Here is a 17,473-nt window from a genome sequence, read left to right as displayed (position 1 = left end):
CTTAATTTGAAAATGCCAGTGGGTTAGACTGGTCCACCTCCAGTGGTGTAATTACCCTGATACTGCAATTCCAGCAAATCTTCCCCTAGACAACCTTGAACCATGTTGCAAAACTTTGACCTTCACATTTTAACTCAGCTCTTCTGTCTTCAAAGTGCAAGGATAAATGTACCTCAAAGTCAGTATTGACTCAGTAGAAAACTCAACAGGACACTAGAGTTGGGCAATATATTTCCATTAAATTCCCTGGTTTCAACGTCTAAAAATGCTTTCTCAATCAAAATTCAGCTTCTTACTTCACAGAATTTTTGGTTGCATTATCTCAGGTTTTGCAAGACAATGGACAGAGCACACTCAAAAATTGTAAAGGAATATAAATAACAAATCTCTTTTTGATTGTATTTTCAAGCATAAGCCAGTTTTGGGAATAAGAACAACAGAAATAAAAAAAAAAAATCTGATTTGCAAACAGAGCTCAGTGGCCAATGATATCACAAGTTCAAAGGACATGGTAACTACGTCATTGATGATTCAAGCCTCTCTGCTGTCTGCTGGCCTTTGGTAATGTTTGTTTAGCAGGGGGTTTTGTTGAGATCCAGCTTCTCAAGCCATGACCTAGAGCTGTCTCAGGCTTTCATTAATCTGAGAGCAGAATCCTGTTAACCCCATGAAGGCTCAGACTTGATGTGATTTTAGATTGAAAATAACTAAACCTTCGAACAAAGAGAAGGCAGAAATTTCTCACGCCCCTTTTCTGTCATCACAGCATAGTAAAGGAAGAAGAAACCCCTTCATTCTTGGCCTCCTGTTAAGACATGAGTCCCTACCTTTCTTCCTGATGTATTTTTCCCTAATTTCCCATAGTGATGATTGGGTCACCCTGTCAGGTCTGCAGGTGGTGAGTCCTTCATCTTCCCTCTTCATGGAGAGATCTCAGATCATTGCCAAAAAACCAAGAGCAACCAAAATTCCAGAAAAAAAAATTAGAATTATAGAATCATAGAATGGTTTGAGTTGGAAGGAACCTTAAAGATATCTAACTCCAGCCCCCCTGCCATGGTCAGGGACATCTTCCACTAGACCAGGTTGCTCCACGCTACATACAACCTGGACTTCAACACTTCCAAGGATGGGGCAGCCACAGCTTCTCTGGGCAACCTGTGCCAGTGTCTCACCATCCTCACAGGAGAAAATTTCTTCCTAATATCTAATCTAAATCTCCTTTCTTTCAATTTGAAACCATTATCCCTCATCCTATCACAGCATGATACAAAAAAAGTCTCCAGCTTTCCTGTAGCCCCTTCAGGTACTGGAAGGTACTAAAAGGTCTTGGAGGAACCTTCTCTAGGCTGAACAAACCCAGCTCTGTCTCCATAGCATAGGTGCTTCTTCAGCCTTCTGATCATCTTTGTGACCTCCTCTGGACTCAGTCCAGGAGCATCAGGTCCTTCTTGTGTTGGGGGCTCCAGAACTGGACACATTAATACAGAGGAGCCTCACAAGAGCAGAGTGGAGGGGAGGAATCACCACTGGAGACCTTGCTTACCCAAGAAGGCCAATTACAGAGGAGCCTGGGGGAAAGCAATGCTTATTGCAGTCATATACATGCAGTAGAAAAAGCCTTGGGGATAAAAAGAAATTACAGCATCAGGAAGTATGCTGTACAATGAGGAGTTAATGTTATCATCCAGTCAGACCTAAAAAGAGGATATTTTGCCATCCAGGGAACTGATAACCCTGATGCTATCGTCCTGCATCTTGAAGAACTCTGCACAGCTCTAGCAAAGAACCTGAAAGTTTCTGAAGAGCAAGAGGTATCTCAAAAAAACACAGTAAAAGGGAAGATGCTTCTGAAACAACATTTAAAATCTGAATGTAGGTATATGTTGTAAAGCACCCACTGCCTTTTTTTGCTGCAGGACTCTGTGCCAAAGGGCTCTGTTTATAGCTAATGTTGACTAAGGGATGAAGCTGTGACTGTCTCCAAGAAGCATAAAGGAGCAAGTGATGGTGGAGAGAAATGGGGTGTGTTGGATTGAAGGCTATAAAAGAACACTGTGATAAAAGGCAGCATAGAAAAATACAGGCTTTGTATCAAAAACCCCTTCCTAATAGCTGGATCTGCTAGATGGGGGAATAATTTCCTAAGGGAGAGAGCAGAAATCATGTTATTTCAATCATTTAAACAAAACTGGACAAAGCCCTGGAGAATATGTTGTAGGGAACAATCTGGCAACAAACAAAATATGCTGGCCCTCAGGAATGGATAACATGACCTGATAAGTCTTTTCCCAGTGGTTGCTACGATTTTCCTCAGATTGAGAACTTGTTCTGGGCATGATTTATCCAGGGACTAGATGTGATGTGAGCCTCAGGTCAGTCCTCTGACTGTTTCAGAGAACAAAATGGACAGGAAGAAGGGGAGGAAAGACATGCAAAAAAGTCAGAAGTAGAGAGCAAGGGGAAATGTTTACTCAGAATTGCTAGAGGATTTTGTGCAGTCAGGTATGTCAGTGCCAAAGAGATACAAAGATGGTCCAGATGCAAGTATTTTATTCTGAGCTGGTGATGTGCAGGCTCCAGAAAACCTGATCATTTGGTGCTTACCACAAAGTTCCCAAGCTGTATGAACTTTGAGACTTACAGTCCACCTTCTTGTCCCTGGACTTTGGAGGGATCTTTTTCTTGATGTTACAAGAACCCAGCTTGTTGGATGGTCTGTCTTGCTGCATCCCTGTGGTGCACACACTCTCCTGGGGTTGTGCCTGCTGCTGATTTCTTCAGAAAGGTGCCCAGGATCAGCTGCAGTCCAGGGAACTGTTAACTCCCACCCAGCTGGAAATCCAGAGCAAGAATTACTGATGATCTGGGGAGGAGTTGGTCTATGGTATACCAGAAACATGGCCCAAATTGCTGCTTTTTTCAATGCATCCTCACAGAGCTGGAGAGGAATCTCTCCCTTTTTCTCAGTCTCTTTTCTGGAGCAGAGGACGTCACAGAGATGAGCAGAGATAATGTTGTGATGTCTGGACAAAATTATCTGGCAGTTTTCCTGGAGAGGGGATGATACACCAGGTGGTAACTACCTCAGGTGTTCTGTCACCTTATTTGTAGGCAGTGATTGTGGGCATCTCTTATTTAGGCAGTGACAGTAGAGACTGCCTAAGTTCAACACAAGGTGGTTTGAGACAATCAGGTGTTCTGTGTCATATAGATGAGCAGGAAGACTGTCAGTGATTTCATGTGTCTACTTGAAAATTTCCATTTTCCCTTGTTTACTTTTTTAATGAAATCCCAGACTATAATGAAATAGTCTAAATTTTACACTGATAAAAATGGAAAAGGTTTATATGCCAGAGGAAAAAAAAGAGCAAATGCAATCATAGAACTCTGAAATACTTCATTTTTTAAAGCAATATTTTCCAAATTTTGTATTTTGCTGGAAAAGAGTAGTTCCTTGAGCAGCAGCAGTAGGCAAGCCTGTTTTTCCTATGAACTCCAAAACATCTCCCAGTCCTCTTGAACCCTGATCTGCATCCTTATCCTCACAGGCAGATAGGGATTTCATCACAGGCTGCCTTATAATCCTATTCCTGCAGTTCTCTCCCATGTCCCTACATCTCACTCCACCTTGCAAGCCCCTCAGTTCCTGTTTCTTTCCTGTAATTGGCCAGAGAAAGAGTTGATCACATTGCTGCTGAGTCTGCACTCTATGTGTGTTGTTTTTTTGGCCCTTTTATGTATTTTCACAGATTGGCCAGATGGCAGGCCCAGCAGAACAGATTACTATCAAGTTCACATTACAGCTTCTTCTAAGTGGTGGAAATTGGTGAGCAGCTTCAAAGCTACTGGGGAGGAAAGACAGATGGGCAGAGAAACAGATATAGGTGGCTCATCCTTATCAGGAAATGAGAATAAAAAGCAAAAGTATTCAGAAAAGAAGAGTTTCTTATGTCTTGGTTTAAATTTGTAAACCCATTCCTTCATGCAGTAACACAGTGGGTATCTGAGAGGACCAAATCATAAAATCATAGAATCCTTTTTGTTGGAAAAGACCTTTAAGATCAAGTCCAATTATTATTCTAACACTGCCAAGTCCACCACTAAACCATGTCCCTCAGCACCACATCTACATGTCTCTGAAATACCTCCAGGGATGGTGTCTCCACCACTCCTCTGGGCAGCCTGTTCCAGTGACTGACAATCCTTTCTCCTAAATGTTGAGACCAAACCTCTGCTTCCTCCTTAGGCAAAAGAATATATCTCAAAAGCAGGGAGCTGTGTCCCATTGGGATATAAGTTCAGGAGGAATACAGGACCTTTTCCAGGGGAATCAGAGAAGCTACCAGGTCTCTTCAGCTGTGGGAAGGTGGAAGCTGCCTGAGTTCATATCTCTGATGAGTGCCTTGACTGCTCTGCCCAATGAACTGATTTATCCAATAGCACAGAAGAAAGACCATTCTTGTACATCTGTGTACATGCTGATGGTCAAGTCCAGGCAGGAGGAAGAAGGAAAGACCAATCTGAAACAGTTCTCCCCCATGTTGCATGGAAAAGTCTTTACTAAGAGCTTAACTGGGACTGGGATTTCCCTCAGTCCTCTAAGAATCCAAGAGAAGTCTCCTTAAGTAGGTCAGCTTCTTAAGGGAAATGTCTTGACCACATTGCATGTGATCTCCAGATGAAACCAGCCTAACCTGAAGTCCTAAGTCTTGCCCTGATTCAGAAGCGAGGGTGGTAGTGCATGGATGTATTTCACAAAGTTGAAGTTTGCTGCCTTTGGGCCATTGTTATTTAAATTTGTGTCAGAAACATGTTTTCTTTCCAAGGTGGGCCCACAGGAGGACTGCTCAGAAGGGTGTAACAGCTGATGGCCTCTGATCTTGCTCTACCATGGCTGTAAGAGTTTGGATTTGTGTTTCTTCAGCAGCTGGCCAACCATACTAGATGTAGCAGTTCTTCTGTAGTTGTGTCCTCCAATGGAACATGGTTCAGCAACATCTGGTAATGCCCAGGGGAGGGAATTGATGCCAACAGGGAGTTTGGGCAACACAAGGAATTCACCCTGCTAGTAGTCACAGTAACCTGGTGTGGTTGGAAGAGAAGCTATGGAAAGAAAATATTATCAGTAGTGTCCCAGAGCAAGAGGTTCAGGTTTCACAAGGCAGAAGGTACTGTGTGCTGGCTGCAGGACAGACCAATGGAGGGAGTGAGGAAATGTGGTGGAGGTATGAGTGGCACTGGGTTGGCTCAGCAGTAATTTTCAGTCTTAACAGTTATTTAGGATGTAGCCCTCAGCTCTACTTCTGGGTTGTCATACATTGAGTTTGCTGACAGGGAGTGGACTCAGTGTTCCATGCCAGGGGTCATTTCTGAGGCCAGGGCAGTTTTCTGTCTTGACTCAAGATGCACATGGGTCAGGGCTGGCCTCCCACCTGTGAGAAGATTTGGCTTCCCCTCCTTCTTTCCTTGGACACTGCCTATCTCTATATTCCTGCCTCCCTGGTAAGAGCCACTTCTGAAGCTGTTTTCCTTGAACATTTTAAAATCTGGGTTCTAAGCCCAAGAAGAGATCTCTGTGTTCATAGTGGTGAAAATAAAGTGAGGAAAGCCTCCTGCACCCCTGTTGCTCAGGTTTTTTGCAGGTCTCGATACAATACAAAGCAATGAGTCTAAGTTCCAAGGTAGCATGGCCTTACCTCTGCCAGAGCCAGGATGTGGAAGCAGTCATAGCCCAACCAAGGCGAGAGGCTGTGCCAAATTTGTGGAGGGATTTCAGATTTGAGGCTACACCTGAGTGTTGGCATGTCCTTCTTTCTTTCACACTGTCCTTGTTGTCACAACTTAGGGTGATCTCAGCCCTCATCACTATCTGTTCCTTTAGCACTGTGCCATGCTCTCAGCTGACACTGGAGACCATCTCTTAAGGATGGAAGGGGACGACGTCTTTGAGGATAGAAAGGGAATCTGTGCAAAGAGAAATCATTCAGTCAGTGTGTCCTGCAGTGAGTTTGAATAACGAGGGAATGAAATAAAAAGGGAGTGCTGGAGATGTCTGGGGAGAAAGGCAGCAGGATTAATGGAGAACCCAGACATCTGGGAGAGAGAAGAGGCAGTGGTCAGTGATGCTGTGGTCAGTGTGCCAGGAGGCACAATAGCAACCGTGTTGTGCTCTTGATTTCCTTACAGGGGAATGCTTTTGTCCTGGTAAATGAGTTACTACCAGTTAGATGAAGTATCTCCCTGATCCCGTACTGAAAACTCTTTCATCTGCTTGGCGAAGGCCACGTTGTTTCTTCTCTTTGCTGAAAGCTTGAGCAGAAGATCCAGCGCAGTGCCTGTGCCTGCCGGTTCTTTGTGGCAGTCTCTCTGACGTCAATGAACCTCTGAAGTGAAGTGTGTGACATCAGGAAGATGTTTTAATCTGAATTATGCTTGCTCATCTCAGGAACAGGTGCTGTTATCTTCTTTTCATTATCTCATGGCCAGGGCTGCCACCAGCATGAGTAAGAGAGGTTTGAGTCACAGGATGGAGTAGTTAATTTCTTTCCAGAAGTTGTCTGATGCAACCAGGCCTAAATGTCCATCACAGGGATGATGAATGGGAGGGGAGAAACCTACTCCTGAGAGAAACAAAGAGTCTCTCATGAATAACACAGTTGTTTCGATATTCAAGACATCTTAAACCTCTTGTATATTGAATGTGAATGAGGCTTTGCCACTCTGCAGCTCCACGCTGGCCTGGACACAACCTATAAATAACTTTCCAGTGCCATGTGTAATTTTTATTTTTAATAGTGACCATATTTTTGACCTGGTACCAATGCACATCTGGAGAAAAATCTCTCTCAGTCTCTAACAGAGCCCAAACACCCTTTGCTTCATGTCACACATGCTCCACCTCTTCCACTTAAGTAGAGCAGGACCTGTATAAGACATGAAAAGGGCATCAGACGTGGCATGGAGAATGCCAGTAACAACACTCAGAGTGGTCCTTAGCTGCAGTGGTCCTTGGCTAGTGTTAACTTTCATAGGTGGACAAGGCATAGGACAGTGCTGGTTGGTCCAGGGTAGGGCCATGAAGATAATCAGAGGGCTGGAACACCTCTGATGTGGTGCTCCATTGCATACAGGCTGAGAGAGCTGGGGTGGTTCTGCCTGAAGAGATGGCTCTGTGGAGACCTTAGAGCACCTTCCATTACCTAAAGGGTATACAAGAAAGCTGGGGATGGACTTTTTGTAAAGTTATGGTGTGATAGGCTAAGGGGGAATGGTTTCAAGCTGAAAGGGGAGATGCAGAGTAGATATTAGGAAGAAGTTCTTCACTATGAGGGTGCTGAAGTGCTAGCACAGGTTTCCCAGAGGAGCTGTTGATGTCTCCTCCCTGTAAGCATTCAAGGACAAGATTGGAGCAACCTGGTCTAGCGGGAGGTGTTGGTACTGGATGATCTTTAAGGTCCCTTCCAACCCAAACCATTCTATGATTCTAAAGCCACAATTGGAACTGTGCAAATGATTTAAGAATATGTATAATCATGGACTGGTGGAATCCATCCCTTGCTCCAGTTTAGTTTGCTACAGTAGATACTGCCTTGCAGTATAGGAGGTGGTCACTATGTAGTATTCAGGGGGTTTTCCCATGTGTGGGGTTTTTTTGTTATGGATTTACTTATTCTGGGCAGTCTGCATCATTGTAATAGAATTAAATTGTTTATTGAGACACTTTTTGCCCTAGAAGAAAAATGTTATTCAAGAGAATTTGTGTTGGAGGATAAGACAGACTTTATGGGCCTGTCTGAACCCTGCAGCTGAGTGTGGCACAAAGATCACTGATGTAGATCAAAGCAAGCTGGTCTGTCCACGTGAGGCCATATGGTGCCAAAGATACTTGCTTGGGGCCTGAATGCAGGCACAGCATTTTTGTTGATAACATGTCCATAAAATCATGAGCAACACAAAGAAGGGAAACAGGGAATGATTGTTCCTGGTCTTTTCCATAGAGGAAGTGAGGACATCAGATGACAGTAATGAGAGAAAAGTAAAGAAGTGATGGTAATTTTTTTAAAAGAGCCCATGGACCTTCTTGCCACAGGATGCTGCAAGTGCTAAAAGTTTATGTGCCTTCAAGGGATAGTGGCCAAGCTTATGGAGAAAAAACCTATTATGTGCTACTAAAGCCAGTGAAACCACATCTGGCTTCAGAAATTCCTGATGAAGGGATGAAGCTGATTACATGAAAACTTGGGGGAAATGTCACATATAAATATACTCATTTCTACACTCTTCCCCAGCCATCTGCTTGTGGTCAGTTAGATTTGGGGTAGCTATACACTGTGTTCAGCTGCACACTATGGTGAGCCTGTGGGGCAGCACTATGTCCCTTCAGAAGAAAGAAAAAGCTTTTTGAGTTGTCCTCCCAAATGGTCCTCACATAGATTGTCGTGAGGAGTTTATCTCTGTGTCTCATCTCAAATACACCATGGAAAAATAAGCTTTGAAGGAGGCTGAGTGGGTTTTCCCCAGACTTTAATAGCTACACTCTGGCAAACAAGTAAATAGTAGTCCCTTTTTTTCCTAGAGTTACATATAGATGCACATGGTCTTTGAGAGTTTTTCCCTGAAGAATGAACAAAGCCTGGAAAAATCCAAGGCAGGGAAGACTTCTACAGAGTACTACTCCTTTGGCATCAGCCCTTATGACCCTTTGCCTCCCTTGCCTCTACCTCCCTGCAGTTCTGCTTGATGTCTGTAACCCAGCCCTTCCAGGAGGAGGTGGCTTTTGTGATGCATTGGAGGAGATCAGAATGTTGTGCAGGACAGTGTTGAATGCTTTGCACAGGTACAGGTAGCCAGGTAGAAAATTTTGCTAATTAGAAAAGTTTTTTACTTATACAATATCATCCTGTTTGCCAACTAACTATACTTGCTGGGTAGAAGATACTTCTTGACGGTGAGAGAACATGAATTTTGTAAATAATTCCTATTTCTCAGTGTCTGCGAAAGAAACATCATCTTTCACTCACCTAAAGCTAGAACATGGATATGCTTAATACTTTTGAAAAGTCCAGAATTGGAGCAACACTCAGAGACATGACATTTCTTCATGCCAAACTGGTTTTGGTGCCAATCCAGATGAGCTCTGTCTTAAAAGCTTAAGCATCTGGGAAGTATTATCAAAGAGAGAGAGTGTAGTAATCAAAGTGAAAATTATTTAGACTGCCCTTGATCACTCGAAGTGTATCTCACTGAATGTCAGACAAACCTGCCTGCTGTGGTCATATTGATGTATTAAGGGACCACAACAAACTGGTTAGGATACTAAAGTAGTGTAGGTAGCATAGATGTGGTCCAGTGAAGCTTCTATATCCTTCCCACTGATATGTCAGCCCCATGGCTTGTCAAGGGGTACATTCGCTATATATAAGTTTAAGATCTTCTGTTTTATCTTGCTTCCTCACCTTCTAAGAGAGAAAAATGTCCATAGCTTACATAACCTTTCATTCTTCTATTTATTCCTTTATTCCTCTTTATGCCTTGTGTTCCTTATGGTTCACACAGATTCATCTCTTTATACTCTGGCAAAGGGCAGTGACATTCAGGTTAGGCTGGGTTTTGGTAGCTGAAGTCTTCTACCAAGGCACTTGCTTCTGCTTCTGCCTTTACTTGACACAAGTAAGACCCAACTAATTGGAGCCTGAGCACTGTGGAAGGCTATTTCCTGGCATTAATGATCTCTGTGCCCCTCTTCCTCTGGCTATTGCTGACCTTCACATATTTCCCAGAGGCAGTCTCTGAAGTTAGGAAGACAGTGGTTTGTTTTAAATTTGAGATTTACTGAATTTCAGAGAACATTCAGGGCTGGAATTTTCTTTTCATGCATTGCTCTGGGTATTACTGGATATTTTCTGTAATGCTGAAGTAATGGGAGAGTTAAAATCTTTCCTTGGTGTATTTTGAAACCCCTCATTTCAGAGTGCTGAAGGCAATGACTAAGGTGCCTAGTCCTGAAAGCCATGTTGTACTGCAGAAATACATCCCCTATACAGGAATCTATTTTTAAAGTCTTATTCCAGCTTTATGAATAAAATCCTTTTTTTACCCCATGGAAAAATGTGTAAAGTGCAGTAAAAGACATTTATCTGATATTGCGGAAAGTGGGTATGACATGGGACAGAATGGAATTAGAATTTCTGGATATTCTGTCTACTGATGTGAACTGCAGAAAAATTACAGCCTGCCAAAGCCTGTGCTTTCCTGCCTGTTAAAAACAGAGGTAGGGATATATTCCTGTCTTATGGAAGAGCTGTGAGCCTCAAATTAACTACAAAGTCTGTGACAAATCTTAGAAACTCAGTTGTGATATAGTGTGTAAGCATATAACAGTAATGTTTTTTAATCTCCCTAAACCATCTCTGTGGATATCTTTAGTGAGAGGGATATAGTGATATCAAAAGAAATCTTTTTTCACCCCACCCATTTTCTTTAGAACCCAAAGTGAAAGCTGTTTCCACCAACTGCCATTTCTGCAACCATCTGGAAAATCAGATTTTCTGAAGCTTCCCTTCTCTTTATCAGCTGTAACTAAAGCTATAAAATGGAAAGATGTCCCTGGTTTAATTAACACCCCCGTAGTTCAAAAGCTGATCTTAGTAATGAGAGGCAATTACAGCCTTTATTGAGGGACAGTCAGGTGGAACAAACCCAGCATCAATCTGTTGAAGACACTTCCCTTTCCAGGTAATTTGGAAATGGCTTTTTATGATTAACAGGCTACCTGGCCCAGTACCTCAGGAGGATCTCTTTGTTTTGTAACCTGAGAAGAACTTTCTATTTTGAGTTATGTGCTTCTTTTGTAAACTGGTTTTTGCATCCCATCCATCTGCCAACAATTAGCAACTGAGCCTAGGAAATACCTGTTGCTTTTTGGAAGGCATTCTTGCTAGTTTTCTCATTTTATTTTGCTGCCTGCTGTTGTTTTTCATTTTGAAGGTTGCCTCATATTCATATTTTTTTTTCTAGTAAAGCTGCATACTCTGGTGCATGCATGTCCTGAGGGCTATGCAGAGTTCTGGTCTCTGCAACTCAAAATGATTTGGTACAGCTAGAGAGGGTCCAGAGAAAGACACTGAAATGTTCAAAGGAATGTGATTTCTGTTATAGGACCTAAAAAGGTTGTGGCTCCAGTTCAGACAGGAGAGACAACTGAGGGCAGAGGTCAAGACAAGTTTAGCTGAAGTCACAGAATCACAGAATGTCAGGGGTTGGAAGGGACCTTGAGAGACCATTGAGTCCAACCCCCCTGCCAGGGTAGGGTCACCTAAAGTAAGGAGCTGTCAGAAGGGAGAAGTCATGCAGGTGATGGGTAACCTAGACATAGAACTTTAATAATAGAGGTAGTGGGCTTTAGCTGAAACAAGGAGATCTGCTTGAAATTGTATATTACCTTTTAACACAGCAGATAGTGAACTTCTGGAATCTATTTCCACAGGAGGTTGAGGTGGTGAACAGTGTCAACAGGTTAAGAAAAATTTTAATTCAGAGCAGCAGGTCCATAACCTGAGTCTAAATGTGATGGGCAAGCTGAGGCAGTACAACAGGAATGGTCTGCAAAGAATGCTCGTGCTCTTCTGATCTACCTCAGAACCATCTTAGGTACTGTCTTGCTTCCAGCTTCTGATCTTCTGTAAGAGTATGGGTCTGCTCTATGCCCTGTGTTTCATCTGCCAGCCCTCTGTGGATATCCTGGTATCTCAGGGGTCTCAGATGATGCTAGATGCCTCTTTCTGGAAAGCTTTTTTAAACCCTCTGTGTCCAGACGGTGCAGACATCTACAGAAGAGATAGTCAAGCAAGGTGGAACTCTTCTCATGATTAAGATGCCTGCATTCAGATGTTTGCATGTAGTTGTCTACCTGTGCAGCAGGTACCTAAAATCTTCTGTAGCCAACAGATGTCAAGTCAGTCTGATGAGGACCTGATGGATAGAGGCAGTGGAACAGTCATCACTACTGTCATTAACCCCACCATAAGGTAGATTTGGGATGGTCAGCTGAGTAACTCACTACTGGCTGCTTTTATTAGATCTTCGTTGACGTTATAATGGGAGGTTGGACACCTAGCACACATGTAGATACCATAAGTTAGGTATATTAATCTTGAACTGTGTTTTGCCCTGAGATCTGTGTCATGACTTTAGGGAAATAGGTGTCTCTTGGGAACAAGTAACTGACCTGTTTTAGACACCTAGGTGGAGATTAGATAAACTCCACTTGGGAAGTGTATATTTCAATTCATTGACTTGAGGTGAGTCTAGATAGTGGCACCCATTGTGGTCAGTGCACACCCATTACCCCATCCCATTTTGGAGACTTCAATACTATCACTTAGACTCATAGCTGTAAAAAATGCAAGCAGTTTGATGTGGAAAAGTGAAATTATAATTTCAAAACAGACACCTTACACACACTATGATTTGATTTTGAGTAAAGGTTTAGCCATGATTTTAGTGTCTGTGAACTATGCTGTGAAACATACTACATCCTCTGACTTTGATTAGTTCAATACCCTGGCAAAATTGCCTTTGCCAAACCAGCTTTATAATCTGTAAAAACTATGAAAGAAACTGGTAAGTTGTTTAGCCTTCAATAATTAAAGATAGAGCAAGACTTAAGTGCTTAAATCCCTGTGGTGTTCCAGCAGTTAGTGTCTTTCAGAGGGTGTCTAAGAGAAAGGTTTGTTCAGAAAGAAAGTATTTGGAAAGGAATTTTTTGGTTGGTGCATCTATCAATGTTGTTAACTCTATATTGCTAGGAGACAAAATCTGCATGCCCTCAGAGTTCTCTGGTTTTAGAACAGGGCAACACAAACTCTTCTGAAAAATACTGTGGAAAAATCAATGTATCCCCCAAGTCTCCACTATTGCATGTGATGCAGGAGGGATGTGAAATTTTTTTAGTGAATGAATGTGATAATCGTGTTGAGGAGTCTGTGCAGTTGTTTGAGTTCAGATGGATTGCCAGGTTTTTTTCAACTTTCCCACTCCTGTGTGTACACTTGGTTCCTCTGTGTCTTACTTACTTCAGATGTAGGACTTGGACAAGGAGATAGGAAGACTGTGTGTCTGCAGTGTTCCTGTAACCTGGGGTCAGGCTGCAGCATCAGAATCTGTGTGATTCATGTGGCTTGCATGGAGGGGGAGCTGTGGTCATCACCTACCTGCCTTGCTGACTTTCCTGTTTTTTCATTCCCTCTCCCAGGTTATGGACACGCTGCCCCAGGGACGGATGCAGGGAAGGCCTTCTGCATGTTCTATGCAGTCCTAGGAATCCCACTGACACTCGTCATGTTCCAGAGCTTGGGTGAGCGCATGAACACCTTTGTCAAGTACCTCCTGAAACGCATCAAAAAGTGCTGTGGGATGAGGAGCACCGAGGTCTCCATGGAAAACATGGTCACTGTGGGTTTCTTCTCCTGCATGGGAACACTCTGCATTGGAGCAGCAGCCTTTTCCCAGTATGAAGAGTGGAGCTTCTTCCATGCTTACTATTACTGCTTTATAACATTGACTACGATAGGGTTTGGAGACTACGTGGCCCTGCAGACCAAAGGGGCCCTTCAAAAGAAGCCTCTCTACGTGGCTTTTAGCTTTATGTACATTCTAGTGGGGTTGACAGTCATTGGGGCATTTCTAAATCTGGTTGTTCTCAGGTTCTTAACCATGAACAGCGAGGACGAGAGGCGGGATGCTGAGGAAAGGGCATCCCTGGCAGGGAACCGCAACAGCATGATTATCCACATCCAAGAGGACTCCCAGCACGGTCGGCCACGGTACAAGGCCGAAGTAACAGACCTCCAGTCAGTTTGTTCCTGCATGTGTTACAGGTCCCACGAGTACACCAGCCGGGTGGTGTCCCACCAAAATTCCTTCAGCTCGAAGCTGAACCCCCAGTACTTTCACTCCATCTCTTACAAGATAGAGGAGATCTCGCCAAGCACATTGAAAAACAGCCTTTTCCCATCTCCCGTCAGCTCCATCTCACCTGGGTTGCACAGCTTTACAGATAACCACAGGCTGATGAGAAGGCGAAAGTCCATTTAAAGGGATTTGTCTTCTTTTGCTTTCCTTGTTTTCCCCCCAGTACTTCTCCGTGGGGTTGGGTTTTTTTGTTTTTTTGGTTTTTTTTTTCCTTTCCTTCCTTGAGTGAGACAGAGCGAGGCCAAAGGGAGCAGAGAAAGTCAGCCCTCCTCTGAGACTCAGCTCTCGAGCATGAAGCATGGATTCTTGCCGTTCCAGCAAAGTATGCCTTACATTACCCCCTCGGTGGATGTCAGAGGATTCAAGGTGACGTGAAGTGGGTACCAAATCCAAAGTTGCACACACAGCTGGGAGCCTTCATGTGCCACTGGCACTCCTGACCTAATAAACTCTTTTTCCTCACGGGCGTGCGTGCTTGGGTGTGTGTTGGGTGTGAGAGGCTGCCTGCGAGTGTGCCGTTCCTCAACTAGTGCCATGTGACAAAAATTACAGCATCAGGTATTATTTTATTTTATTTTTTGGGTTTTTTTCCCTCGAAGCAATTGTGTTCCAGCCTGCTTTTAACTTTTTGATTGCTTCCAAAAAAACAAGGGAGGGGGAAGGGGGGGAAGGGGAGCCAGTTTCTTTTTTTTGCCAAGACGAGCATGCGCCATAAGCAGTCAATATACCAGGTGTACCATGGTGAATTTTTTAATGCTAGATTTTAGATTGTATTAACATTACAAAAAAAAAAAAAAAAAGGAAAAAAAATAATAAAAAGGCAGGAAAAGATGGATCATTTTAGCTTGCCAGTTCAAAATTTAAAAAATAAAATCAAGCATGCACTTTGTAAAACTGGTATGCGTAATAAAAACACAAGAAAAAACTAACAATGGAATCAGTAATCAAAAGCAAATAATCCAATTGATTTAACCATTTTTACTTTTCTCATTTTCAGTGTTCCAACAATTTGAAAGTGGAATTTTAAGAGAAATTGGGAAAATTGTTGGAACGAAAGAGTGTATTTTGTTATTTTAATTTTATTTATAAAATTATTATTATTATTATTATTATTATTATTATTATTATTATTATTATTATTATTTTGTGCAGCAATTACCTGCATGAATAAGAATTCTATTTTTTGGAATGCTTGGATTAGGATGGGTATAAATAGGTGGATGTATATTTTTTTCTTATATAATAGTGGCAGAGCATTCCTTGTTTTAAATAAAAAAATAAAGATGATTGTCTCTAAATGCTTTTGATTTGTAAATAATGGAAAGCCTTTGTTGGTCTCAGGAAGAATTCAAGGGACAGTATCTTGTGTTTGGCTCACTGGGAACTTGTGAGATTAGCTGTGATATTGCTTTTTTTGATAGGCAGAAAGGCAAAATGCATTTAGCATTGGTGGGCAAAAGCAGTTTTACTCCAGTTTGGGGGTGATTTGTGTGGGCAAGTTGTAGTGGAGGCTGTGGAGACCACGTTGTAGAGTTGTTCCTTGGAGAGTGTCCATCTCTCAGTTGTACATCTGAACCAAACAGACTTTAGAGAACTGCATTAGAGGCCTAATCCAGCTCCCTTTCAAGACAATAGGAATTTGCAATGATTACATGGGATTTAGTGCTTTTGGGAGATTTATCTTTGATTTGACAAGGGTAGGACTGAGAGTTCTATAAAGCTGCACCTTTGTCTCTCATTTAATCCTATCTTTTAAACTGCCTTCCGTGTTAACTTGCCATACAAACCCTGTCTTTTTTTGGCACTAATCTCCTCCATCTGATTCTGCCATTTTGTGCTCTCAGTGTAAAAGCAATAATCCTTTTTTTTTTTTTTCCCCTTAAACTCAATGGTGTGTTTTTTGTACAAGCTCCAGCTCTGAGCTCTGTGTGCTGATGGATGTTGATATCCTTTCAAAGGGGCATCTATAAAAAGCTTTAATAGGGAGAAATAAGGAATATCATTCCTCCTCTGTTCTCTTCTCCCTGGCTTTAAATTATTAGCTGTATCAATATGTTCATGTTCTCCTAATTTCCATATCTGTGTTTCAACAATAAATGAAAAGTGAGTATCCATGACTTTGACTCCCCTATGCAGATTCCTTTGGGATTATAAACTGCTTTGGCATGAAAACCTCCATTAAGATTAGAGCAGAAATAATTCAGGACACTTAATAAGGATGGATGAGGATGGAATTTTTCAGTCTAATGTGGGGATAACATCCTCCAGCACAGCAGGGGAGCATGCTGGATGCATTAAGGATGTGCTGGTACTATGTCCTAAGGCAAATGCTGAGGGCAGAAGTATTGGAACAAGAACACCTAGAAAAATAGTTCCAGAATGTGTTAAACCACCTCAGTGGCTGCCATCTAGAAGCTGCTTTCCATGAGTGTATCCCACAGGGAGCACACTAATGTCCAAATTCACTTTCCTGCCCTTTGCTTGTGGCATCCCAGAAGTGCAAATAAATGTAGGTTTCTTTTCCTGCTAAGAAGATAAGAAAAAGTATGCCTGGGATATGCACACCTATATTATGTGCAGCTGCTGGGTATGTTTGACACTGGAGAAAAGCAGGACAAGTTTGGGCTTTTACAGAACTCAAGTGAAATTCTGCCTGTCTAGCAAAGGAGAACTTTTTAACAGGAATTCTAGAAAAAAAATTAAACAGTTTGATGAAAAAGGTTACATTGTATAAAACATTGATTAGTATTTGCCATTATATTCCCTTTAAGAAAAGTGGAAAATTATGGTTCATATAAAAATAATCTTTAAATATCATATAAATCATGTTAAACTCCAGAAATTCAAAGCTTTTACATACTGTAGCTGATTTGTTACTGCATCTTCCCTCTGGAACTATAAATTAAGAAAATATTTTAATACATGGGGTATCTAACCAGGGGAGCAACTAATCTCAGCATGTCATGGTTTATCTGCCATATTGTGTCTCTGCATTTAAACTCAATGGCTTTACCAAATCTCTGCTTTAGCTCAGAGTTTATGGATGCAGTTGAAGCAATCTATCTATGCTCTTCTGAAGGAGCCAAAGTAACTGGCCATAGTGATACTTTTAAGTCTAAAAACTGTGTATGTGGGAAGTGTTTTGCTGGAATCTGCATTCCTTAGCATTTTAAAATATGTTTATTTTCTGCCTGAAAAACCTGCAATTCCGTCCAATCTATATTTTTGTTATATGTGAGATTTTAGAGGCACAAGATATTTCCTTTGCCAGCCTGCACATGTTCAGAAATTTGCAGGAGCTCTTGCAGGACTTTGCTTTGTGAGCAGCCACAGACACAAAAACCCTCAGCGTGCACCCATCAGTACACCAGGCAAATATTCTGCTTCTACCTTTTCTTGTTTTTTTAGTTCTTGACTGAGGAGTGAGTAATGGCTTGGGCTGTCTGGAATTGGAACAGGCAGTGTTGTGAAAGGGAACCTTTTGTCCAAAGTTAATCCC

The 17,473-nt window shown here is 42.2% G+C and overlaps 1 protein-coding gene across 1 annotated transcript in view; it reads left to right on the top strand.

The window, feature by feature from the left end:
* The window catches only part of KCNK9 (potassium two pore domain channel subfamily K member 9), an 84,687-nt gene extending 70,590 nt beyond the window's left edge, over positions 1 to 14,097 (top strand). Inside the window, exon 2 of the mRNA XM_008505304.2 lies at positions 13,256 to 14,097. Within this exon, the coding sequence (XP_008503526.2) occupies positions 13,256 to 14,097 (842 nt within the window). The remainder of the gene's footprint in view (positions 1 to 13,255) is intronic.
* The last annotated feature ends 3,376 nt before the right edge of the window (positions 14,098 to 17,473 follow it).

This window comes from Calypte anna, chromosome 2 (assembly GCF_003957555.1).
Source record: "Calypte anna isolate BGI_N300 chromosome 2, bCalAnn1_v1.p, whole genome shotgun sequence".
In the NCBI taxonomy this organism is placed as follows: Eukaryota; Metazoa; Chordata; class Aves; order Apodiformes; family Trochilidae; genus Calypte; species Calypte anna.
This window is presented reverse-complemented; position numbering and strand designations above follow the sequence as displayed.